The 26,707-nt window shown below is 37.8% G+C and overlaps 1 protein-coding gene across 1 annotated transcript; it reads left to right on the plus strand.

Moving 5' to 3' along the window:
- LOC145774667 (uncharacterized) lies at positions 1-26,165 on the plus strand. Its single transcript, XM_082585960.1, has 17 exons — positions 1-59; positions 1,475-1,621; positions 2,417-2,549; positions 4,884-5,026; positions 5,334-6,224; positions 8,483-9,152; positions 9,707-9,887; positions 12,388-12,558; positions 13,804-13,940; positions 16,045-16,187; positions 18,683-18,744; positions 19,029-19,066; positions 19,719-19,862; positions 20,986-21,098; positions 21,742-21,825; positions 22,448-22,577; positions 23,489-26,165. Exons 1-17 carry the CDS (start codon positions 1-3, stop codon positions 23,639-23,641), a joined length of 3,399 nt encoding a protein of 1,132 aa, XP_082442086.1. The 3' UTR covers positions 23,642-26,165.
- Positions 26,166-26,707: the final 542 nt, after the last annotated feature.

Consider the following 26,707-nt stretch of genomic DNA (forward strand, 5'->3'; position numbering starts at 1 on the left):
ATGAGTTCTTCAAATCACTCCAGAAATTCAAGCAGCGATGAAGAAGAAAAAGAAGTGGTGTAAGAAATTTAAATAAAGCGTTAGCAAAGCAGTTATATATATAAATTTATGTTAAGGATATTATATGCATTTTGCTGTCTCTGAGAACTTAACCAATAATTATGATGCCTATCTTGTTTTGTCACATGTTTCACTTTCACCATGCATTCATTGTTTGTGAGTGCTTAATTAATAAAACTATGTTAAGTGAGTAACTGCTATCACGAGTTGTCAATCTCTTGATTGCAAGAATAGATTACAAGTGCTCGCCAGTCGCCATGTTACAGTCAGTGGCGTAGCCAAGGGGGGGGTTTTGGGGGTTACAACCCCCCCCTTTGGCACGCGTGTGACGTCACGATATTGAGAATGATGCTTTAGTCTAAAAAAAATTTGCCTAATTTTAAACAAATCTGCATTAAAAGAGCGAGTTTTGCCAATACCAAACACTTAAATATCTCAGCCTGGAAGTAGCAACAAGAAAACATAGAGACTTAGCTTTATTTCTGAAAAATGCCGAAAAAAAACATGATCTAATGCTTTTGCTATGCCACCGGACAGCACCATTTTACAGGAATATTCATACCCACATTTTTGTTGAAAATGCTCTCAAAATGCACCAAATTCAATGTAATTTTTCAAAATTTTCTGGGGGAGGCCCCCAGACCCCCCGTCGCTGGGTGTCCCCCCTTTCAAAATTCCTGGCTACGCTACTGGTTACAGTCAATATATTTACAGTCAAATAATGTTGATTGTTTTGTATAAGATGTCTGTTGCCACTTGCCAGACTTCATTTGTTGTAAAGAAAAGGTTTTGATTGCTTGAATCTTTATCCTCGGGCTGGAACAGCTTCTTTGAGAGCTTAATCCTGACAGTTTCGCATACTTGTAGTAGAGGCTTTGAACCACTGATGCAGGCCCGGTCGCGAAAATTTTTTTCCCACGAGATTTCTGTTTCATTTGCATATTTTGGTAAAAGTTTGTATCAAAACCGTGTGAATGCAACATTTTCTCGTTGGCACGGTTGGTTCAGTGGTTTCATCCTCTGCCTAGTGATCGTGAGAACGAGGGTTCGACACCCGTCGAAGTCAAACTTTGTTTTCTTTAAATTAATTTTTGAGGTGCACAAGAGCTTTTCAAAAAAAGTAGGGTTAGGGAAAGCTTATATTTTATTATCATTGCAGGATTTCATTGGCAAATAGTTATTTCGCAATCTGAATCAACCAATCTTTCAAAACACTTTCGAAAAATCTTACTTTTAGAGTGACTAGAATCAATGAGACAGAAATCTCGTGGGAAAAACAATTTCGCGGCCCGGTCACCCAATTTGACAGAGTGAAGTTTTTGATTGTTGAAACAGTGTTTTGAACTTTTTGAACAACTGTATCAGCTATATATTTCATATTGCTTGTGTGAAAAACGTTTTTAAACAATTGCAGATATCGCGAATGCGATGACATGTTAGCTCGCAGAATAGCTGGAAATTTACCCGCACCTCTCAGAAAAAAGAAATATGAAGACAACAACTACAAACGTTTCATCACACCATCAGGCAATCCAATGAATTATGTTCGACATCACATGAGGTTGTGTAACACTCTGTTCTACTGCAATATACTCTTGGATTTTTTTATAATTGTGTGGTTGCAACTTGTGTTAATCCTTTATTCCCTGTTTGTCTGATCAGTAATCAGTATCACTTTTTTGAAACAAGAATAGTTTTTCATTGGTCTTAGTTTTGTCCTTCAAAGGTCTTATGATTGGGGTTTAAAGTGTCCAAATCAGTTTTTTTTTGAACTTAAACATTTTTTACTTTGTTTGAAGTTAGTTTTCAATGAGGAGCTGTTTGATTTCACTTCCAACATAATTTGTTCTAAACTCCTCTTCTGATCAGACTGAAGCACCGTTTGTATTTGCAACATCAGCCTGCGTTGCTTTGTACACGCAATCATAGCTGCAGAGTTGTCTTGTGCTTTCAAAGCAACAACTAGTAGTTGCAACCTGCGTGGAGTATGTAACAATGTATTGTGGCTTGAGTTGATTAGTTGAGCTGATTGATTTATCTTGATATTAGGAATCCTAGTTCTGATCTTTTCAGCTTGACAGTTTCTTTCAATTATGGTAAATTGTCTGAGTTATTGATTCAACAATCGAAGATGTTGAATCAATGCATTTTCAATCAAGTTAAGGACTTATTTTTGCGTCTGCAGACGTTGAATAAATGTAAAAAATGGCGGATTTTGCTTTATGGGGTCATATAGCCGCGCAACCGCTCAATGGGAGTCGAACCGACGTCCTTTCGAACATCGTGCACGTGCAGGCGCTTTAATCACTCGGCCATGCAATCGACGCTTTGTTGATGATGTTTCTTTAAATTGTAGAAGTCAAAGCGTTAGTGGCGCGCAAGAGGAAACTGCGGCGAGAGAGCAGGAAAGAGATGAACGGAATGGCCGCTATGAAGAAATGCAAGAGCTGAAAATAAAGCTGAAGGAAGACGAAGAAACATGGACTTCTGTGAGTGCAATTACTTTATGTAGCGCTCTGAAATGGAAGATATATATCCATTAACGTGCTTGTATGTCGTTTATTGTAGGTAGCTGTCTGTTTGGCGTAGACAAAAAGGATCTGCCAACAATCCTTCAGTTATTAGGCTGGGCGAGTAGTCTATGCTTCTTTGAATAAGTAATGTCCTATTTTCGTATGCAAGCACCAGGTTTTAAAAATTAATGCCTTGCTGGCATGGGCAGCTTATGTATCTGTTGTAGCGGTGGAAAGAATTAACTGAGTCCTCATTTGCGGTGGTTATTTTCTCGGTAAGAAGAGTTGCTAGTGTTAGCTATGTATAGTTATAGTTTTCTCCTTTTAGAAAAGCCCCGGCGTGTCCATTAGCATCGCGTTGGTCCACCACTGTCAACGTGTATTGTTTTTCTGCAACGTTATTTCTCAAGCTGCGAGTAGTTACAAGCTGGTTTGCTGAGAAAATAAGAATAGTTTTGAGGGAATTTTTAGCTTTGTTTATGGGCTAGAAATTAATTAAAAAAGCTGAATGAAAGTTGTTTTTGTGAAAACTGAAACTGATGAGTTCGCTAATTCAAATATAAAGATGTTTTCATTTGCTTTAGTTTTGTATTATTTTAAAAAAATGACTCAACAAGAAGTCTGCCATGATACAGGGAGTTGATGACTGATAGGATGGCTATGAGGTTTTCCGACACAATAGGTTTCAAAAACATTAGAGTGAAACCTATTCTGTACTTTATTTATCATTAGAATAGAAGTGTAATAATGTTAAACTAACGTTAGTTTCAGTCGCTCACGATTCTTTTGTACAAGTTTTTGAGTTACATGTCAAAACTTTGTCACATAAAAATATCTTCACAGCAAAACTGTAACTAACTTTGTGTTTGTTTATGCGATTTTCTGAGCTGTTACAAATCTTGTATATATTCTGTAGCCTAATGGGGGGGAGGGGTCTTTGAGAAAATTTTTCAGTTTGAACTTCAGTAAAAGTAGGCACAATAAAATTGTTTAATTGTCCTGGAGTTATTTACCTTAAAATGTTTCTTACAAAGGTAACTTCGAAGCCGTCATTGTAAGTAAAGGAATGCTGCAAAGACGTTGCACAATTTAGCAAAATTTTTGTCGAATTGCTGAGTGCGAAATTTAAACTGAAACCTTTTCATAAACGTTTAGAAATTGTCTTGCCTGCAACCATCAAACCGAAATCTATTCATCGAGTCTTCAAATGCTGTAGAAAATCTTTTAGACCAAAATGAAGTAAAAATTTGACAGATGGTCACAATTTTAAATGATTCTACTGATAGCGTTTGGAGATAAGTTTGATTTAAACAGGCAGACTAGACTACTCAATTTTTCTAAATTTTAAATTACAAATATCACATCACAATGCTATTTTTCAGCACGAATAACACAGTTCATAAACACAATTTTACGTTACTGAAGCTTAATGCAATAGATGGTACTTTAAAACTCTGATATGTATAAAAGTTCACTATATATCACTCTAATCAACAATGGCTCTCCACAGTCACAGGCAAGTTTCGAAGCACAGTTTGCATGTCACTGACGTCATTTTGCTGTCTCCTCGCAGATAGAATCGGTGGATCATTTTCAATCTTGATAAATATTAACAAATTTAGATATGAAAACTATTTAAAAAGCTCCATTAAGTTTATGGTATACTGTATGAGTGTATGTATTGAGTTTTGCCAGAAACGAAGTGAATTCGTCTGTTTGGTTTTATTCATTTTTTGTGTGTCAATTTTGCGGTGCCAAGCCACTCCACCAAAGTTAAGGTGTTTTTACGAACTACACTATTCCTAAGGAACTTGCAATAAAAAGGAAATTATCTAACAATTTTGTAAAGGTTGGGACCCCCTGATTAAAAGTACTGGTTAAAATGGGCAACTTTTTCCTCGTAAACCAAGGAAAAATGGCAGCAAATTCACATGCCGATTATCGCATTTTTGTATAAGTGGAATACCTTTGTAGAGTATGGTATAGTTTCAACCAGGGCTGTGAAGTCGGGCGAAAAATATACGATTCCGATTCCTGGGTTTATAACTGTCCGATTCCGGACACTCCAAAATCCCTCCGACTCCGCAGTCCTGGTTTCAACAGTTTTCTGAATTGTTTCATTGAAACTTAAAATCGGCTTAGTATACTGTCACAATGATATTACAAGTACTTTTACAAATCACAAAAGATATTTTTTAAACTTTGTTATTTTTCTTTCTTTCCGATATTACTTGTGACCACTTAGCCTTTTTCTTGAGTCACATCTTCATTTTTGATTGCCACATCTTGCAATGATGTTGATTTTTTTAGAACTTAGATAATTGGAAGCAACGTCGCAGAAGTGCAACATTTGACGTCAGGAAGCGCAAAGAAGATCGTGACAGCATCATCCAACAATCCAATGCTTCTTCTAGGAGGAGAGCAAAAACTTACAGAGAGATTATCGAAGACAAGTAAATGTTTTGATGTTATCTTTATTTATGCAAACTTAGAAGAATTTCTGGAACGCTTGTGATGAATAAAAGGTTTGAGCCCAAAATGAAGAAACTAAATTCGTTGTTAAACATTTCAAAAATGAATAAATTCAGCCTTTCACAAGGTCCACAATTGTACTTTTTTTCATCTGTGGATCTATTTTTTTATTAAATTTACTCTATAAGGATATTAACGTTTTACACCATGCTCTACTTTGAGCCCAACCGGCTCATTATTTAAAGTTTTAGTTTTGTGATGTGTTAATGTTGTGATGTTTTTTTGTAGAAAAAAACGCGATTCCTGGTTGTTTGACTACGACGATGATTATACCTCCTCTTTATACAGCAGTTCTACTGATAGAGACACTGACAGAGAAAGCACAACAAGTAAAAAGCTTCCTTATAGAGGCGCGGTCTCAGTTCCAAATGTCACAAACAATTATCGCAGTTTTGCACTTAATCCTTCAAGTCGGGATACAAAGGCTGTGGTAAAGCCGGTTACACGAACATCCCAAGTCACAGCAACTGTTGATCATACTTCTTCTGAAAGCAGTGATTTGTCTGATTCTAGTAAATCGGAAGAACAAGCACAATTAAATACCAAAAGCAAAGAAGAAGAGTTCACACCCAGAGATGTTAAATCTATTTGGCCTCCAGTGCGACGTGAAAACTCTCCTGAAAAATTCTCTCCTGCAATAAAACCGTTTTCTCGTCCAGTGAAATCCGTATCTCCTCCAATCAAGTCCGTTTCTCCTCCAGTCAAATATACTTCTCTTCCTGTCAAATCCGTATCTCCTCCAGTCAAATCCGTGTCTTCTCCAGTCAAATCCGTTTCTCCTCCATTCAAATCCGAATCTCTTCCAGTCAAATCCTTATCTTATCCAGTCAAATCCATATCTCATCCAGTCAATTCCGTATCTCATCCAGTCAATTCCGTATCTCCTCCAGTCAAAACCGTATCTCCAATAAAACCTGTTTCTCCTCCTGTCAAATCTGTTTCACCACCAACAAAAGCCGTTGCTCCATTTTGTTCTGCCGCTCCTCCATCCATGCACAGTAACAATGTTCTTCGTGAGCAACCCACTGCCAATCGACAACGAAGCCAGTCTCCTCCTCCGTCTTCTTATAGACCAAGTGCGTCTGTTGTTATGAGAGAAAAGACTCTCAATTCCAACAGGTATGTCAATTATTCATTTTGTGAGTGAACGACTGCATATATGCAGCTTAAGTAGCAATGAGTTTTTGTTGCTATAAATTCTCTTAGTATTATTAGCACTTGTTATGCTGTAAATGCTTGATGACTTGCACAACGTCAAAACGACAAGGTTTTACGATAAAGTAACACCACCGAAAGAGAATGCAGACTGTTTTCATTATTTCTCGTCGATATGCCGACAATTATCACAATAGCGAAGACTAGATTTCTTACATCCTCTTCTTCATTGTTAATATCACTCTTCACTATAGTTAAGTTTCCAACTGCGAAAGCATTGTTTAATGAAGTCTGCAAGTATCTCTTTTATAATTTCATAATCTAGATCAGTGCTTTTCAACCTTTTTGAGAACCATCCGCACACTTTTTTTCGCAAAAATTTCATCCGCACAAACCAACCGAAAATTATACCACAAAAATAAAGTAAAGAGACTTAACACTTTTTTATTCAAATGTCCAACAAGTAGGCTACCGGTTTATCAATGACTCGGTTGCTGCTGAATATTTCTGGCAATATCAGACCAGTTAGGCACAACTTCTTGCTCCAAAGCTCTCAGCATTAGGCCATCAAGTGTCTCATCAAGAAGACAACTCCTTTTCCTCGTTTTAGTGTCAACTAGTGCACTAGTTGGACATGCAAAAAACGTGACATTAAAAAGTTAAAAAGTTTTGAAATGTGGTGTCACAGAAGACTATTACACATCAGCTGGATGGAAGGAAAAACAAATGAATTTGTTTCCAAACAAATAAACGATAAATGGAGTCTGATAAACAACATTAACCTCAGAAAATTGAGATATTTCGGACACATAGCAAGAAGCAACTTGTTGGAAAACTCAATGTTGACTGGGATGGTGCAAGGCAAACGAACAAAAGGACGACAAAAATGAAATATTTTGACAATATCAAGCAAATTACAGGAATAAAAAGCATCCCGGAAGCACTAATAAAACAAAAGACAGAACAAAATGGAGGTAGTCCATAAGGGAGATCACAGCTGATCAAACATGATCAATCTGTTGAAGAAGAAGTGCACTAAAGCCATTTTTGGCCAAATAAGTTGTTTTTTGTTTTGTACAAGAACTTCTAATGCTTGGATGGCCAGGTCTTTATAAGAACTATCCAGAACTCCTATCCAAAACGCAGCGTGTTTTCCGCGATTGAAAAATACTTGCTGGCAGAAATCGGTTTTAAGAGTAGGTTATGACCCAAAGGTCGCGGAGGCTCCTGTTCACCGAAGGGCTTCAAAACCCACAGCTTTGTTTGTAATGAATCTGCCTGAAGGCTTAGAAAATAAGATTTAAAACTAAAGTACAATGAATAAGTTTATTTGAATTATTCTACGTCAGAAAAAGTAAAAAAATATGCACAATTTTCATCCGCACTCATCCGCACCACGTTTGTCATCCGCACTGCAATTTTTTTCATCCGCACAAGTGCGTACCATCCCACAGGTTGAAAAGCACTGATCTAGATTTTGCGAGACATGTAGTAACTCTGTAGACTTTGAATCAGTGTAAAAATGATTTTGCTTTCTGGGAATGTAGTATATGTAAAAGTAAGCCTAAGCTGGTTGTGAAAGCCGGCGACCAAGTATGGCCTACTGGCGCGGTAGTTTCGAAGGCCATTTAACGACTTCTGGGCAGCCATTGGCCCGTAGCTTAGAGGTCTGGTAACCCCATTCCGGTTAGAACATTACTGAAAATTCACGTATTGAAAACGTCAACTTGCCGATTTCACTTGTGGTTTTGTTTAGATTTTTTGAAAAATCTCATGTTTGTCATATTTTTTTTCGGGCTTGATACTACCTGTCAGTGTTGGTCAGTTGCCAGAAAGGCTTCAAATTTTCACCCGTCTCGACACCCGGGCTTCATTGCTTTGTATTCTACTCTATGCTCTGTTGGTGTTCCTTAAAACATTTCGGTTTGGACTCCACACCGGGTTGCATTTAAAGCCAATCGACCATTATACGTTTCCTTTATTGGCCAACTGGGAAGTGGTATCTAGTACTTGTCTTGTAACTGAAAATGTCCGTTGCTTGTGTGCGCCAATCGATAAGTCTATTTATTTTTTTGTTTAATTCGATAGTTAATTCGTTCAACATGCTATTCGATAGGTATATACCTCTATTGAGACAGTTTTTAGCTATGTTAATTTGAAAAAAAAGAGTTTTTTTATCCAATTTTGTCGTGTATGTTTTATATCGGCATGATGGTTTTCAGGCCACGCCCGAAATCTGCGTACAGCGCCATGGGCGAACGTGCTTCTACTCTGCCGCGAAACTATCACGAGTACTCGGCTCCCAAGACATCAGGCACTGGGACAAGCAGCTTTGTGCAATTCCGAAAATCCGCGTTTGCCAGCAAGCGTCACATGTGGGAAAGCATCGGCCATAGTGAACTACAGGCCCCTCGTGGTCCACAGCATCTGGCCTCACTTCTGAAGCAAGACACGGAGAAACTACAACGAAACGAAACTCCTGACGAGAATGGAGCAGTTCAAAATGGCTTCAGCACATCGCACGACAAAAACGAAGATGATTTAATCTCCAGAGAAACGCTCACTTACGATGTTCCTCGTTCTCATTCTTTTCAACGATCAGAGCCCGTTCACAAAGAAACAGAACACAGGCCCAAGATCATGAACCAGAGCAACACCTCGCATGCTCCCAATAATGCACGCGCTTCTTGGCTACGTTCTAACCAACAGAGTACTCAGCTTGAGTCTAAACCTGGTTATCAACGTGTCAAACCGCCGTTGTCTCGAGCGTCCTGGTCAAAGACAGCAACTTTGCCAACCAGAATGCGTGCTACCCACCCGGAGGAAAGAGTAGACTTATCAAAACCGCCAGCAGAAGAAACTTATTCCAAGCCCGTAAATGACTCAAGACTGGTACGTTTTTAACGCTCTATGAAGGGAACTTACATGTTTGTATTTTCTTAGTGCAGTGTTGTTAGTCGATGGAAGACGTATAAATGAATAAAAGGCCCGTAAATGTACTACTTAAATTTTTTTATATCTTTTCATTTTACTGGGTGTGGTGTGTTAGATAATTTAGATTGATTGAGATTGCGATGAATCTTGAAAAATGTTGCCTGTTTCAACTATTCAACATGTGCCGACGGTAAAACAATGCAAAAAAAAGATGGCTGTTGTGAGCTGGAATCATTCGAACACTCTTGTCAAAGTTTTATGCTGAACGTTTCAACCTTTTCTCCGAAACAGCTTCAAGTGTGTTGTGAAATAATTTTATTTTTTGAACGTCAAATCGCTCCGTCAAAAGCCATTGCTTTGGTAATCCTAATTTTCGCGCTGAAATAGCAATCGAAAGAAAAGGTACTTCGTGATTGAAATTTCAAAAACTAACGATGGCAACGTCAGTAAACGAAATTTCCAAGTTGCATTGACGTCTTTTTAAAGCTTGATTTTTGCACTCTTCATTTTAGCCCGAGACCCCTACGACTGTTGCTACGACCCAAAAATCCCCAAACTCCCTACCCAGCAACTCCCTATTTGACGACATGAAGATTTGCATCAACCAGCGTCCGAAGAGCGAGAAGGGATTCGGATTTACCGTGAGAGGAGGAGATAATGAGAAACCCGTCATCGTGAACGCCGTTAGTCCAGGTAAACCGTCATTCGGACGTTAATCGTCGCAAGCTTAACGTAGAAGCGATATAAAATTGTACCTGTTTGCATGTGACTTTGCCACTTGTATTACTTCGTCTTCAAGTGATGTTGCATTTTGATTGTTTGAGCTCTATGTTGTTTGTTCCTACCCAGACAGCAAAATCGGATGTCTTCACATTTACTTTGAAGAAATCATTACACGTCGCTGCACAGACAGCAAAATCCTTCATTTTTACAATGATTCAATATCTGCAGACGAAACTGCGACATGTAATGATTTCTTTAAAGCCATGTGCCTTCATTTGAAAAGTAGTTGCTCCATTCTTGTATTGAGCAAGCTAGTACGCACAAAATGAGACATGCGTCAAACGTTTAAGTTGCTTTTGTTGGCGAGTTGACACAGTCAGACCCAAATGCACTTAAATTCGTCAATCCATGGTGTTGATTTAACAAGAAATAGCGCTGAAATTTATATCTCTTTGAAACTTCTCTGCCTAATCCAAGCGTCATCTTGCATTTTGTTGAAGTGCGTTGGTTAAGATTTCGTTCTGGTCTTTTGTTCTTCCATGGACAAGAATTCCTCGAGAGATTCTCAAACACTCAAGTCTCTGTTGTTTCACGAGTAAGGGCTGACCAGCTTCAGCTTTCGGCAGTATGCCAGCTACCAAATCAGTATTTTTTTGCAATCATTTAACGTCTGCAAACGTTGATTTTACAAATGAAATTAAACTTTACTGAGATAATCTGCCACAGCACAGTTAAGTGCTCCTTTTGTTATATGTGGAAATATGTTGGACTGACCACAAAAAATTGTAACTACTTTACGTGGAATTTCTAGTCATCCAAGACCGAAAATTTTCACTTTGTAATTTTAAGCACTTCCAATGTTCAATATGCTCAAAGCAAAAGGTACTGCCTATCTCACTATCAACATGTAAGTCTGCAATGCACGCATGTTAGCAAAGAATATATGGTGTTGAATAAAACCATATTTCAGCCACTATTATTAAGCCTGCTTTATCACTAGGGATTGTAGATCATGGGGATGCGAAACTTTATCCGCTTTTGGCTTATCCGCAACACTAGAAGGGTTACGTTTTTTTCTAATTTACAAAATATTTTACTTTTTATGGGTTATATAAGAAGAGTTAAGTTGGTTTTAAAGTAATTTAAGGTTTTTAGTTGAAAGCAAGCCTGCAGTAAAGCGTAAAAAAAATGTCCAATTGGCAATTGACCCTTCTAATGTTGAAGGAACAACGGAGTTGCGCGTCCCGTAATGTACCGTCCCTATTTATCACAAAGTGTACACGTATCCCAGACTACAAAATCCATTATTTTTACATTGATTCAACGTCTGCAGACGTTAAATCCATGCATAAATGACGGATTTTGCTGTATGAGACTGACTGTAAGTGGAAGCATCTTCCCGTCTGCACATGTTTGTGGCCTATAGGTCTCGAAACAACTGATACGACTACGAGAAATATTTTATCCTACTCAAAAATATAATCACAGCAGCGTGCCTAACTTCCAATGCACATTCGTATTCATTTATTTTGCGTTTTGTTACGAAATCTCTTCACGTGATAAAAACAACTTTTGAAAGTTACCTAATACCTTCTCAGGCGCGTAAGTTTTACCACAAATCAAAAGCAATGCATAAAATTTTTAATCCGTATTAATTCATGACGACAAGTACTCTGTCAACAGTTCCTTTGCGTTGGTGTATTTGTTAATTGGATAATTGTGATTGATATCAGTACCTTCCTCTTGTTATCTTATGGTAGAAGCTTCCCCGCGTCTTCAGATGAGAAATAAGCGTTTTCTGATGTTATTTTTACTCAACTACCTTTGATGCGCCACAACAGCTGTTGGACTTTCAAGATCAACCCAGCTAGCAGAAGTTTCCATTTTACATGTATATCCGGCGACGTTGATATGATGTAAGCTAACTTTGCTAGCTGGGAGCAAGGACGTTGTTGCGCCATTGAACTTGAATGTCAGGGATAAGGCACGGCTGCTCGTTGCTAAATATACACCTCAGCCAACAAACCAGTCCGTTTTGACATACATTTTACGTATTGACAAGTTGAATCTATGTCAAAAAGAATTGATATGTTGGCTGGGAAGGGATGGTTATGAAATGACGACATCACGGTTTGCAGTCACTGCAGTCACTTTATTTTCAGTGTTGTTCAATATTGAGTTATAGTTACTGTATGTGGGCTTAATGTAGCGTGGTAGTTCAGTGTTATGAAAGAAATGTGCATAGTTACGAAATTTAACATCATAAACTGATCCGATACTATTCAATGGCGACCTACTATTCAATTTCACCTAGAAACCATTTTTGATTTATTTTTATTTTTAAATCTATCAATTCTATCTCTTACACTGCGATAAAAGCTTTTACGTTGTTAATCATCGCCACACATTTAATCTACATAAAAATATCAAAAAAACTCACGCAAAAACGCCCAATGAATTGTTCAAACAGGAGGAGCTGCTGATATATGTCAATTGTGCGTTGGAGACGAGATTCTAGCCATCAATGAGGTGAAGTTGTCCTCATCGCTGACACAGGACGGGATTGTTCAACTAATCGTTAAAAGCGTTATCACTGGAAACCTGTCCCTTGACATCAGACGATACGGAAAGTTAAAGAAATGTAAGTTGAACACGTTATTGTTTAATTCCAAACAGAAAATCAGTCGTTTGTTACATTGATTCAATGTTTGCAGACGTTGAATCATTGTAAAAAACTACTGATTTAACGTCTGGGATGTCATCTCTTTCCGAGTGATGGACTTCTGTTTTTAGAGACATTTTAAACGGGGGAGAAATACGCTTTCCTACGACACAATCTACATAAAATGATACGCCTATGCAACGCTTAAATAGCAAAGAAAGCATGACACTCCTAGAATTTAAACAAACAAGAATACATTCATAAAGAAACTTGAAAATGACCTTATTAGATGCCGACTATTAGGTTTGTTATTTTTTGCTCTTTTGTTACTTATTCTTCGCATTTGTTATGCTTGCTTTCGGTATCGGTACAGCTTCCATTTCTTTCATGTTAACCTCGAGAAGCAGCATTTTTGAGTTACTATTTGAAGTCTCTGATACGACCTGACAAAGAATTGAACATAGGTCGTTTGTCTAAAAGGTCAGCAACTTGTTTTTTTGGTTTGCTATAGTCGCAGAACGCTCAGACTGAGAACGACTTGCTGAAATAGTGTACGAGTGCGGTACTCAAGTGGTGCTTGAGATTTTCAGGCAACATGGAAAAATCAATTAATTTACTCGTGTTATTAGCGAAGCTGAGTAGAAAAATTACACTATCTCTTGCACTGGCTAGATAAAAATGCCAAACTACCCTTAAGTTGCGTTTGTATTATATTTGCTGGTGGGTGTAGTAGACCTGTGCGCCCCTTGCAAAACCATGGTTTATACAGAGGCAAAGATGACATATTTATTGTTGCTTATTATTTTTCATCGAAATGACCCAAGGAAACCATTTTGATCATTCCCAATTTGTCACTTTGATTCAGCGTCTGTACAGGTTTAATTAATGCTCAGACACATGAAAGTTACTTCGATATTGCTTCGTTTTATGGTTATAACACTGGCCGATCGAAAAAAAAAAGTCCAAGTGCCAAAGAAATTTTGATTTTGAGCTACTGAGTTTGAAAATTACATTTCCATTTCCTTTTACATTTCCTTGAAAATTACATTACATTTTCCTTGATACGGCTGTAGTTTTTAATATATCAAAACCTTTTTTCATTTTTAACAAGGAAAATTATATGATATTTACTGTGAGGCTATCGCATTGTTTTGGTGTTCGAATTGGCGGTAGATCAATAGAAATAATTTATATATGTAATTAATCGTAAATTTACGATTCCAGCTGGTCCGCCACGATTAGCGGACTCCAAGGTTGTCAAAACATCAGGGGGGTTCGTGCAAGTCCGATCTGACAAGGGAGGTGGTCCAGTTGTTTCGACCAAGAACTTCAACGGACATTTCACCAACAACATCAACGAGGTAGGGTTCCGTCTGTTCTGGTTCAAAGTCGTCATCGTCATTTCCAGCAAACGCCGAGCTAACAATCTAGTCGTTGAACCAATAAAAAAAAAGAATGATGTGCTGTCCAGGTTATAAAATACGATGTTAGAATAGATATATGGTTGTCAGATACGATGTTGATAGCGCCCTAGACAGCAAAATTAGTCATTTTTACATTGATTGATTTTTACATACATGCATTGATTGGTTCAACGTCTGCAGATGTTAATCAATGTAAAAATAACAGATTTTCCTATCTGGGCTGTGGCTATGTATACTCAACCATTGACCGAAGGCAGCAGCATCATTCATGTCCAACAAGACAGCACAACAACATCTATACATTTCAAACCCTTGCGAGCGGCCCTGTCACGTACTAACCACGTCATGTTTGCGACCTGGCCAGGGAATTTCCACGTTCTATGGTTCTTGTAGCTCTTACGGACGATTTATAACACTTTAATACATTTACAACAGTTAACATTGTCAGTACCTTGTCATAACATTTCAAATGGCCGATGTTACTGAATGTTGATGTGACGTTTTGGATTACTGAGTTTCAAGAGTGCTACCAACTTGGGCGATCCAAAAGTAGGGGGGATCAGCATCTACTTTGCTATGTTGAATTTTTTTTCTGAATACTAGTTTAGGCTTTTTAATTCCAAGATAACGAATTTGCCGCAAAGATTGCAACTGCAAAAATGCAAAGATTCAATGTTAAATGCAGTGAGAAACAATTAAAAAATTATTGTCGCAGCTTTGCATTTGTTTTTTTCTTTTTTTTCCCGCGATACATTTGTCGATGAAACCCCGTTTCGGTAAATTTGAGAAACAAATGTCAATTTGGATGCACTGTCGGCTTTCGCTTGTGATAAGAGCTTAAACCTGATCTACAAAATCCGTCGTTTTTACTTTGATTCAACGTCTGCAGACGTTGAATTAGTCTAAACATGATGGATTTTGTTGGCTAGGAACCCGTCCTGCAAATCATTACTTATGTGCATGGCTTCTGTAGACGTAGAATCAATGTAAAAAAGACTGATTTGCTGACTGGGAACAAAATCTCCTGAAAGCACCGAGTTTGTAATTTTACGGACGTGCGGAATCCTTGTCCTCACAAAACATGACGTTATAATCCGTTTATAATCGGCTGAATAATATCGGGTGAAATGTACATTGTGGCTGTGGTGCCAAGGGCGAATTCACGGCATTGGTTCGATGGTTCGATCATAAATATTTCGTTTATTTTTTAAACATTTTCAGAATATTTTGTGATTTCATTGCATTACAACTGAAGTGGGGTTAATGTTTTCGTAGCAAAAATCATCTCATCTAACTTAACTTTAACCTGTTAAAAGACGCACCATGCTGTAAACTGATAAGCTTGCGAAATCAAGTAGGAATTAATGGGCTCGCAGCATCTGTGTCAGAAACAGCGGGCAAACGCGCTTTTCCACGGCGGACTTGAAGCAGGCCTTCAGTTCAAAAGAGCCATGGCTACTTAGTACTTACGCACAATATAACTTAGTGTTTGTTTTGTTGTTTTTTACTTGCTTAGTTTTCACGTACATCTTATTCTTTCTGTTTGAGAGTTATCTTTTTGTTCAAGTCTAAAATGTGTAAACTTTGTTTGTGTATTTGATTATAAGAGTTTTTGAAAAGCATGTTACAAAAACTGTATTTACTGCCTAGTGTTTGATTGTAATATTCTGGTTGGAAACTGATATAGCTAAAGCGCTTTCAGTCGTTTTCTTGAATCAATTGGCAGATGTTGTCTTCTGCTCTTTCTATTTGTATCGCCGTGATGCTGCGCACGTGGAAACGAAATAGCATCAGAAAACATTATTTTTTTTTTAATGCCTTATGCAAGATTTAAATCAAAAATAGTTACTAAGATATGAAATTTTACAAATTTACGCCATCTTTTACACAGCTTGTATTGCCTGTACTTAAAAACACCAATATGAGAGGCGTTCATTCTTGTATGAGTGTAATCCTTTCTTGTTACAATATTGAAACTATATGAAGTTAAGCAAAAAACATTTCATCTCGGTTATTTTCTTAACACACTTTTATTTTTTAGAAAGCAGAATTTCAGGATGACAGCTTTTCTTCAGATGATCTTCCACCGCCTCCACCAGTTCCTTCTGCGGAATTAATGGAAACTTCGAAAAGATCTTTTGATGTAGTATCATCTTCTGATAAAGCGGATTTTACAACTTACAGGTTAGAACTTATGACTGAGTGCTAAAACTTTCCAACATTTTGAAATTTTTAGAGAACCACTGTACAGTGTACAATTGTACATAGCTTAGGTGTCATAGCTATTTTATCATTTGTTGCAACATTAACTTTGCTAAGTTCGTTGGTTGCTTTGTGCGAGCAGTTCGACATTTTGCACTCATTCCGCGAACTTTTGCACCACTCTCAAAAACAAATGTTTCTATTTGTATACACGCCATTATAACTTAAAATACACCGCACGATCAACGTCATTTCTCAAAAGTGGAGAAACTCCGCAGTGGTGTAATTGTAGATTAGCAAGCCAATTCTTGTTAATAGCACCCTGCGACTTTATATCAATGTTTTTACTTTGGGAGATATGTAAATAAGAAAATGTCGTAATTGTTAATACCCTTGAGGTAAGTTGTTTTCAAATGGACTAATCGGCGTTGAAATAAATTGCTTTTATTGGATTGGTTGGTCAAGGTCGTTACCTATTACATGAAAGCTATAAATCATGCCACGGACTATACGTACAAGGACAAAAAGAAAAAATAACCTGTTTCAAATGGTTTCATATGTCTAAAGTTCACAAGCTGCAGCATTGAACTTTCAGAAATTCACACTCCCGGCACGTGGAGTTTGATGTTGGTATGCTCACAGCAAAACTCCACATGTTTCTGTAGGCCGACTTTCCATCAAGAATTCGTCTGTTTGTCCATCTATTCAACGTCTGCAGGGGTTGAATCAATGTAAAAATGGCACGATTTTTCTGCTGGTTTGTTACAAAGGCTTACGCAAACGCAATGTGTCGAAATTCAAAGCGATGACAATATATGTGGCATCTTGTTACAAATTGTTGCTGATGCCCAAACACAAATGTACTCCCAGCAAAGATCTGACAATGGTTGCCCTTTCACATCTGGTTACTTTTGTGAACACTTATCTTCACAGCTGGCGTACTTGCCTGTTGTGTTTTCTTTCAACGTCACCAAACGTTAAAACAACGTGAAGAAGATAATTATCTACCTGGGTTTCCACACCTGACCTTAATTGCGTCTACGTATGTGGTGCAATCGGACAGCTTCCAGCAAAACGATGTCATTTAGTTGTTAAATTTTATTTTAACCTTCAGGCTTTTTCTCGACATAATTTGATAAAGCAACTGGTTTCGTAAAATAGTGGTCGGTCAGCTGTCTGGATATTGGATTGCTACCTTGATTTTTTTCTGTAAAGTTTGTTTGCATGTTATTTATCAACCTAACGTGACGACATGGTACTGGCGGCACGCAATAGTGCATTGACACCATAAATCAAAATGGCTTCGTAAATAATTGTTTCCAGGTGTAATGAAACGAAAGCATATTTATAACGAAATGCATTTTGCTTTTGTGTGCATTTTTATCTTTTCTTTCGATTGTTTTTATCGGTCAATAATGATAGTCAGGCCAAAATCGCAGCATAATACGTCACAGGTTCACTTGACCATTTACTTACTACACTTGTGACATCATCATCTTATGACATCATATCCCGTTGCGATTTTCCAAACAAAACGGTCTCACTTCTTATTGTAATCAATGTAAAAAATGACAGATTTTTGTCTGGTTTTGTGTTTCAAATCTGCACATAATGAAAGCGTTGCTTTGAATCGCGCCGGAGAAAACATTGCAATTCAAAATTGTATTTTTTTGGCGTTATCTGGCTCCGACATGGCGTGCCAAGCTATGAATGAATTAAGTCGACACACGAATGATGCGGTTTGTTTGAAACTTCCACTTCAATTGATTGGCGCATTTCGGACACACTCAAAGTAATTTCCTTGCTCACACGACCTGTGGATTATGAGCCTCAAATTAGCCTAATGTTTAATTCATAAGATGAAGGCACTCGCTGCTAATAAAACTGTATATTTTCACATTAATTTAATGTATACTGACGTTACTGTATTGTCAACAATAGCTATTATTATTAGCAAGGTTGTTACCTCAATTGCTTTAATGCGATACTCATTACTTGTCTCAGGGACAAGTTCACTGAGCGCATTTATGTAGTTTTTATATGACGTTCATAAACACTTTGTGGTTCATGGAACGTTATGTAACGTTCCGAAAACATGAGAACTTGTGCGTTAGTTGCAAATTCATAAAACCTTCCGAAGAACTTTCTAAAAGCAACACTTTAAAAACCATAGATAAATAAAACATTGACAAATGTTTGCAGATTTTTGAAAATAGCAAAAAAGCTTATACAGTAGCTAGTTTCCATGAACAGGTTAATCGCTCGGCAAAGAAAGTAAAAATCTTCATTTAAAAATGAAGCAGACACAATTGGCGTGTTTTGTTTTGTCTTGTATTGTCATGTTAACAGATGTTGAAAAAATGCAAACAAATCAAAATATGCCACTTCTGAAGATAGATACAGTAGCGGATCTGAATGGGTCACTTGACCCTTTTCGTGACTTTAATTGTTGTTTAATTATCCACATTCTTTTCCAGGCAAGCCAACCCACTTTCCAATCTCATTGGAGCAGCTAAATCAACAGCCGTCAGGCAGGAAGGTATAACAGAAGCATGCCTTACTGCTAATCCTTTTCGTTGACGTTGATTTAATGTCTAAGTTTGTGAAAATGATGTAAATATAATGATTCTTTTGCTCAGGAAGTTTAATTCCGCGTTTGTTTGCTTTCATCCGCGTTTGTGTAATTACAGTAGGAAAGGCGTGGATTGAAATTGTTCTGCGTTTGTTTTCTGATTAATCACATCGTTCGAAATCAAGCACGCAAAGCATAACTTTAATTGTAAATCGCACAAACATTTCATTAAAATTTCAACTCTTTTGCAGATGAAGAAAATATCCGCAGAAGCAAGTTGCCCGACACGGTAAGCAACTATTGTGTTGAGACAATTCCAGCTAGCAGTTGTCCTTTTTCAAATTGATTCAACGTTTGCAGACATTGAATCAGTGTGGGAAACGGCCGATTTTCCTCCTTGATGGTGAATCATGGTGTAGTTGCACTTGACCGTGAAGAGCACTTCAATCAACATATATTCATTTATACAAATTTTTGTATTTTCGGGCAAACCCAATCATTTGTCGGTCTTCAGGAATCTGACGTCCGACGATGGTCGTTGTGAATTCAGCTCTAAGGTTGCAAACCCTGTTCATAGCAAGAGTAACCGGCTTCGTTTTTTTTCTTACAACAAAAGTATCCATTCGCGTGTTTTTGCTTACAGCGATGTGTCTCATATGTTAATGTTGCTTGTTTCTCTTATGCTTTTAAAGTTTTTAGTCTCTGACACATGTTAAGAAAGTCTTGCATTTGCTTGGGGATTTTACTGCAAGAAGATAGGTTGTTTGGTAAATACACGACTTTTGATTCGGAATATAACTGGTGAGCGAAAGATCTTCCGGAAGTAGACACGGAGATGGGAGTTATAGGGTTGAAACCACCTGATGTAAAGTAGTAGTGTCATTTCAACAATCTTCCAACATTTTTTCAACACACTTCATTAAATGTTGCTTCTTAATTAGGAACAAGATTACTACACATCTGATGATGACGACGACGATCTTCAGTTTGAGGTGATGAAAGCTCAGCATCAGTTGGATGTGGAGGAGTCCTTTCTTAACAATGACAGGAGACAACATGAGGCTGATATTAAGCTCCGAGAACAAGTAAGATATCTTCTTTTCTCGCCACTGACAAATCCTAGGCGTAAAGTGCAATAATAAATGTAGTTTGCTACATTAAAATGCCCCAATAAAACGGAATTCGGCTGATAAAATTTGGTTCTGTTTAGACCAGTGGTTCTTAACTGGGGGGGGGCGTGAGCTCTACAACAATTTCAATTTTTTTTAATTACTTTAATGTCCTAGGACCTATGCTGTTCGTCATATTTTGTATTTTATCTTATTTTATATTGTATTCAGTAATTCTTGCTTTATTAGTTAGACCAGAACTTTACAAAACTATTTTGCGCTGAACTCCTTCAGATTTATCAAATTTTCTCGACGCTGCTTCATTTTTACTTTTTTGTTCAAATTGCTTTTTTACAGTTTTATTTACTTAATGCTCGATCACCTTACTTAATATTACCGGTACTAATGGCCTGTTTTATTTACTTAATGCTCGATTGCTTTTTTACACTTTTATGTAATGTTCGATCACCTTATCAGGTCACATGAGTGCTTAGCAATAAATAGACAAAAATGCAATTTTTTTTGTATGGTAGGCCTACTTATTTAAAATCTAGGGGAGCGCGAAGCACATGACCATTATTGAAGGGAGGCTTGATAGAAAAAAGGTTAAGAACCACTGGTTTAGACTGTGTAAAGAAGAGTCTCATCTTTCTCTGGTTTGATGTCATGCTTTGACCTATTTGATACGTTCTTTTCTTAAACAAAAACATATAAATTACATTTACTGCAGATAGTGGCACACTGTTTCGGCCTTATAGCCTCATCAGTGTTGTAGGTACACTGGGTATGACCACGGAGCTATAAACCCCGCGTTGCCAAAGTGCTCAAACTGCAAACAGTGAGCGATGCACATTGCACAGTGCAACAGCAAGGTGTCTCCAGCAAAGTGCTCAATCGGCCATAATCCAAGAGCGTCTGTAAGAACAGACAGTGGCACGCTGTTTCGGCCTTACAGCCTTTTCAGTGCAATAGCTGCACTGGGTATGACCACTGAGCTATAAGTTTTACCCGTACGTTAAGTTTAATCACTAAGTTGCTTGCATAAAATCATCTTTTTCGAACATACTTTGTTTTATTTGACGTCAAACGTTGCTTTCAGTTGTTGGAGGAACAACGGCTGATTGACGAGAGAGAAGCCAGGAGAGAAGAGGAGAAAAGAAAGAGAATAGAAGAAGCAAGAGCGGAAGAGAAGAAAGTAGAAGAAGAGTTGAGGTGAGAGCAATTACAAGACCCGCTTTTAAACTTTCTTTTTAACGGTAATGGGACCACTCGGCACGCGACAACTCAGCAAGTACATTTCAGCTACCGCCCAAGTCAGCAAATGAGATTTTGATCTAGCATCGGACTTGCTGGGTCATCGCTTGCTGAACTGAATTTGCTGACTTGTTACACGCCACGTATCGGCTTTCTCAATTTTTACTTGCTTAAGTTCATCATTTACCAATTTCAGCCACTTGTTGAAATGTTGCTAGCTCAGTTGTCACTTGCTGAACTGCAATGTTCGGCATGTGAAGATTGAGCTGGGTTCGCAACTGCTGAGTTGTAAGAGACTCATTTTCCACACGACGCATAGCGGTTGCATATGCAAGGCTAAAATCTTGAGCCTTGCTCGGATTTGCTTATAATAGATAGATGCTCCAACTTAAGACAAATATTTGCATCAAAAGTCTGTGATGTACATCCAAGGAGTTACGGCTGTGATTAAAGAAAGTGACAGTCAAAAAATGCTGCCGTTTAAAGAATCAAAATCGAAGCGTTACTCTGCTGTTACTTACTTTGCTTTTTCTTCAAAACTGTTTCGTGAAATTTTTTTTTATTATATTCTTTTGGAGTTACAACTGTTTCTACCTCTAAGGAGGATAGAAGCGGCAAAGTTGGAGCAACAAAAGAGAAGAGAAGATGAAAAACGAAGATTAGTGAGAGGACCACCTACATCCGGGTGAGTCTTATCAACGTAAAGTTTTCTCTCTCAAACAACCAAGTGCTTATTTCTGAGGAAATTTGTTAAAGAAACATTCTCTTGCTTCCGGACTATATTAAAGAGCCTTTTTACTTCTAATGTTATCACTGTCGCTTTTCTTGTGCAACCCCGCAGCGCTGGTGAATTATTTTCGGATGTGCTAAAATCAAGAAAACTACACCCAAGTCAGGATTTTTAAAAGCACAAATCACGACCTTGTTATGTTAAGTTGAGCGCTTCGCATGTGCTGATGGTGGAGGTTGCATCAAGTGAATGAGAATGCAAGAAATCGATGAAACCGATGTTTGCATTCATCTCCATTCTGGTTATTGCATGGACAGTGGACACTGCTGCGCGCTCTGTGTAGACGGCGACGTACCAAACCTTCTGTTCATTGGCATGACAATGTTACCTGAAACAGCAAGAAATTCTTGAACTTTTAGCTGTAATATCCTTGCTACGATCGTCATCATCAAACAATTTTAATTGAAAAAGAAAGGGAATTTTTTGTTGCAACAAAGAATTTTTTATACTTGGAGCTGTGATACGTTGCTAGTTTCTACAATCAATCAATCAATGCAACAATACATATCTTTCACAGTACAAACTTCAATCCAACTTTTAATCAAACCGAGATGAATCATTGGCTCATTGAGGAGGCGGAACGGAGCAGAGCAGCGGAGGAAGAAGGAAGGGAAAGATTGAATGCCTTGGAGTACTCTAAAGAGATCGTAAGTCCTCCACTTCAACTCGAAGTCTCTTGTAGAAACGGTTTCTTTAAACATAGTTGAGCTGTGGTGTGAAGAATGGAAATTTAGTTCATTCGGCCACGGGTCTTTGCAAGTAATAGAAAATACGATTCATCACATGGAGCCCACCTCATTTTAAAGTGTGGTTTGCATTTATGAAGCCTCTGAATGTGAATTTCGGCATTTTTTTTCCAAGTGCCATTGTAACTGTTGCTTATATAAGCAACTTTATATTTTGTATTGTGAAGAAAGGGGCGTTCTTCCCGGCTATCAGCACAAGGCTGAGCACTCACTAGTACAGCGAGCAGTTGCGATTCGCTAACCATAACGGTGTAGCTTCCACGGTAGCCATTCAGACCATCCAATCAACAATATGTTTCTCGGCAGCCGATTTGTAGCAAGAATTGACAGCGATAGACACGTGTTTCGCCCATGGGGCTGGGCTCATCAGTATCGCACCGTATTCACATTTGTGGCTAGAATACGGTGCGATACTGATGAGCCCAGCCTCATGGGCGAAACACGTGCATATCGCTGTCAATTCTTGCTACAAATCGGCTGCCGAGAAACATTTATATTTTGTAGTTATCTTTCTTACAATACTATCCTACTTTTTGACCAACTTTTGTACAATCATTTGCTTTGAATCATATAATAAAATTTTATCGCATCAGCCTAGAAAATGTAATCCATCTTAAACTGATTGACCATAAATTAGACTGAGTTGATCATCAGATGTTGTAAATCTGTCTTTTATGCGGTAATTGGCGATTGACACGTGGTAGCAGGGTTCCTCAGACCTCACACTTTGAGCAACCGATACGCATATCAGACTTGCTGACTGGCAGACTAGTGAAGTTTCTTGTTGACATATTTTCTTTGTTTTTCTTTAGACTTCAAGAGGGGCGTCGTTGTCTGACAACGTGATTCAGCAGTTGACTCAAGGAAATCTTCCTCGCAGGGTCGCAACGCAGGGAAATCCCCATTTGCCTGGTTCACTGCGAGACTATTGGAACGACCCAAGCACGCAGGCTACATTGTTGTGACGCGAATCAGCGTGTATCCGTTTTTTATGTCCCGACGTTATTTGAATGCAAAAATGACCAATGCGCAAACAGTTGAATTTCGAACAAAGAATGTCAAGTGTTGTCATTTTGCAGGCAATCACCTTTCGATCTTGCTCTTTCTCCTTGCAAGTCAACTCTTACACACATATCTATCTCTTGTTCAAGTAGTTTTCGTTTTGAAATCTTTGTCAAATCTTTTTTGAAGCTTGCAATGCATTCGTATATTGTTTTGTATAAATGCGTTGGTGTGTTTTAAATCTTTGGGTTATGAAGCTAGAAACTCAAAGCAAGAAAATCTACTCCACGTGGTAAATATTTTTAACTGTTGTAACTGAAAGTGGAGTGACTTCTAGGGCGCTCACTCAATGGCGTTTGTTGCCGATTTCTTGTTGTTTTTTTTGGATGGAAACTTTTTGACGTGCTGTATACTGATGTATCATGTTCAAGTTTGCCTCGATTCCACTGCAGATTGTGTAAATTTGTTGTAAACGTGTTAACCCAACTTGCTGGCAAGACTTTATAAAAGCCGTTTCCAGCTTAGCAAAGACTTCTTCAATCTTATGAATGAGTTTTAACTTGTATTTTAATTACCTGTAAGAAGATTTTTGTGACAAAAACACGGAAATTTATAAAAAAAATGACGATCTCCAGAACAACACTATCGATTTACCAAATTAAAGACAGTGTTAAGTGTTTTGTCTCTTCCATATTTAATATTGAACAGAACAAAAATCGATTTGAACAACAAAGCATTTTTTCACTCCTTAAACTACTTGCGTTTCTTGGCAAATCCCAGACAGTAAATCTGTCGTTATTTACATTAATTCAACGTCTGCAGACGTTGAATTAATGTAAAAAGCGACTGAGTTGCGGTGTGGGATTAAATCTTTCAACTGTATTTTGCTTTGCGGTACGTTCAAAATGCCACTGAGTGAAATTGAAGTTGTGGTGAGGGAAGTTTGTTAACTATGAAGTTTCGTCTTTGAAATCTTCGAGCAAGTTCAAGTTACTGCCACTACTGCTGTTTGTATTTGTTTGTTATCTCAAAAGAGTGCTATTTCAAAGCATCGATGTAACAGTATTCAATGTAAAATTGTGTCTTTTAATGGCTCGGCTTTTATAATTAAATAAAGATTTGAGTAATTTAACGGCACATTACCAAGTATCGGCTAACGTACATCAGTAAATATATTTTTATTAACTTGTCCAAAATGAGAAAGTTTGACACGATATGTGATGGACGGACAACCCAATAAACAAAATATGAAGTGTTTGAACTGGCCATATGCGAGGCCATGATAAATGCAAGCGTGCGTAGTGTCGACAATCCTTAACTCAATCTTAAAAAATGAACCTAGCGTGTTGGTTATTTCTTTTTTTTGGGAATATCATCTCAATCCGAAATTTAAACAGCTTCCATTTGTTTCAACATAATTTATTCAACAGATATTGTCGATCGCATCGCTTATATATTTTTTTTCAAGAGCAAGGTCTCTTTGGTGAAATGCCAGTGCCAATCTTTGGTGAAAAAGATACTGCATGAACACAGATTTTCTTCATGGTGCGCTTTGCTGTTGTCAAACAAAAAACTTTCAACGTGGATTTGGTGTGCCACAAAGAAAAGCCAGACAAATCAAACAGTTTTATCGTAAATTTGTGCTATGTTCAATTGTTCATACTTAAAATGCCGGGTATAAAAGTATGTTATGCTCCGCTATGTGTATTTGTGTTGTAAACTTTAGTATTTTTAACTTTTTCTTCGTTGCCCGTTCAACTGTATTCCCCTCATTGTGATATCTCCAAGTGTTTAGTCTGTCAAATGTACAGAAAGCCTGAATATATCTACTGTTGCGTTATTGTAACATCGCTCATCGTAACCGCAACGTCGAACTCAGCCTTTACTTGCACCCGAAGCTTTCAAACTGTTTCTCCTGTTTATCCATGCACTGTCCCATGGTGCTAAAATCTTGTGGCAAAAACATAGTATTGAACTCTTGTAGGCCTACCTAGCCAGTAAATCTGTCTTGTTTTTACATTAATTAAACGTCTACGGACGCGACGTATTGATTAAAAAGTGATTTTATTTTACGGTTGAACATCACCCATGTAGTAATGTTGCCATTTACCATTTGCGTGGTCAGAAAGTGATGAGGATTGTTACGTGTATGAGTGACATTGAACCACATTAGTCTATGAATTATTTTGTGCTTTTATACGCGAGTGGCCCCCATTGCACGTGCAACCTCCAGAAGTCACAATGTAGACCTGATACATAATTATTTTTATAGAATAAAACTTGGTGCTGAGACACAGGGTTTGTTTCGGTAGCAACAATGTCAATGCCAACTTGTGCCTCAACCCATAAAAATTCACACATAAGTTTCCCGGTCTCGCACAATCGTGAATTGACGCCATTGTCAAGATTAGTAAAAATACCGCTTCTAGCTTTGTAGATCAACGCATTGTAGAGGATTTATTTTGGTCATTAAATCATAGCTGTGTTTTGCTTTTGGTTTGTTTTGCCTGAGCAATTTAGCTTGTGTAAGATGCTTGATCGAAGTTAATAGTGAATATAGTGAAGGAAAGGTCATTCTGAATAAAGTTTTAACCAACGCAACTTTTGATTTTTCTTTGCAATTGTTGCACCTGCTATTGTAGAGAGAATGCTGATCTATGGACTGGCTGAAATTTCTCAATCGGAACCCTCGGCTCTAGAAGGCCACGGAGCATTCTTCGGACGTCCACGAGTACAAGCCTTCAATGAATAGATTTGCCATGATATTACACAACCCAAGTGTTAAAATACCAATTAATTGTTATTCGACGTTGAAATTCAAAGGTTGTGATTTTCGTTATGCTTGCATTGCATGGCACTCTCTTGTGTCATTAACATCAAAATTTGCATCTTGAAATCTTTTCTGCTGAGTTGCCATCTTGAAAGACACATCCTTGCACGTAGCGTTGCCAATTTCACAGAATTGGGTAATTTTGTTTCGAGTAGCGGAAGATTTTAGCAGTTGCAAGTTGTAGCTGGGTGATTTCTTT

The sequence above is a fragment of the Aplidium turbinatum genome, chromosome 7 (assembly GCF_918807975.1).
Source record: "Aplidium turbinatum chromosome 7, kaAplTurb1.1, whole genome shotgun sequence".
Lineage (NCBI taxonomy): Eukaryota > Metazoa > Chordata > Ascidiacea > Aplousobranchia > Polyclinidae > Aplidium > Aplidium turbinatum.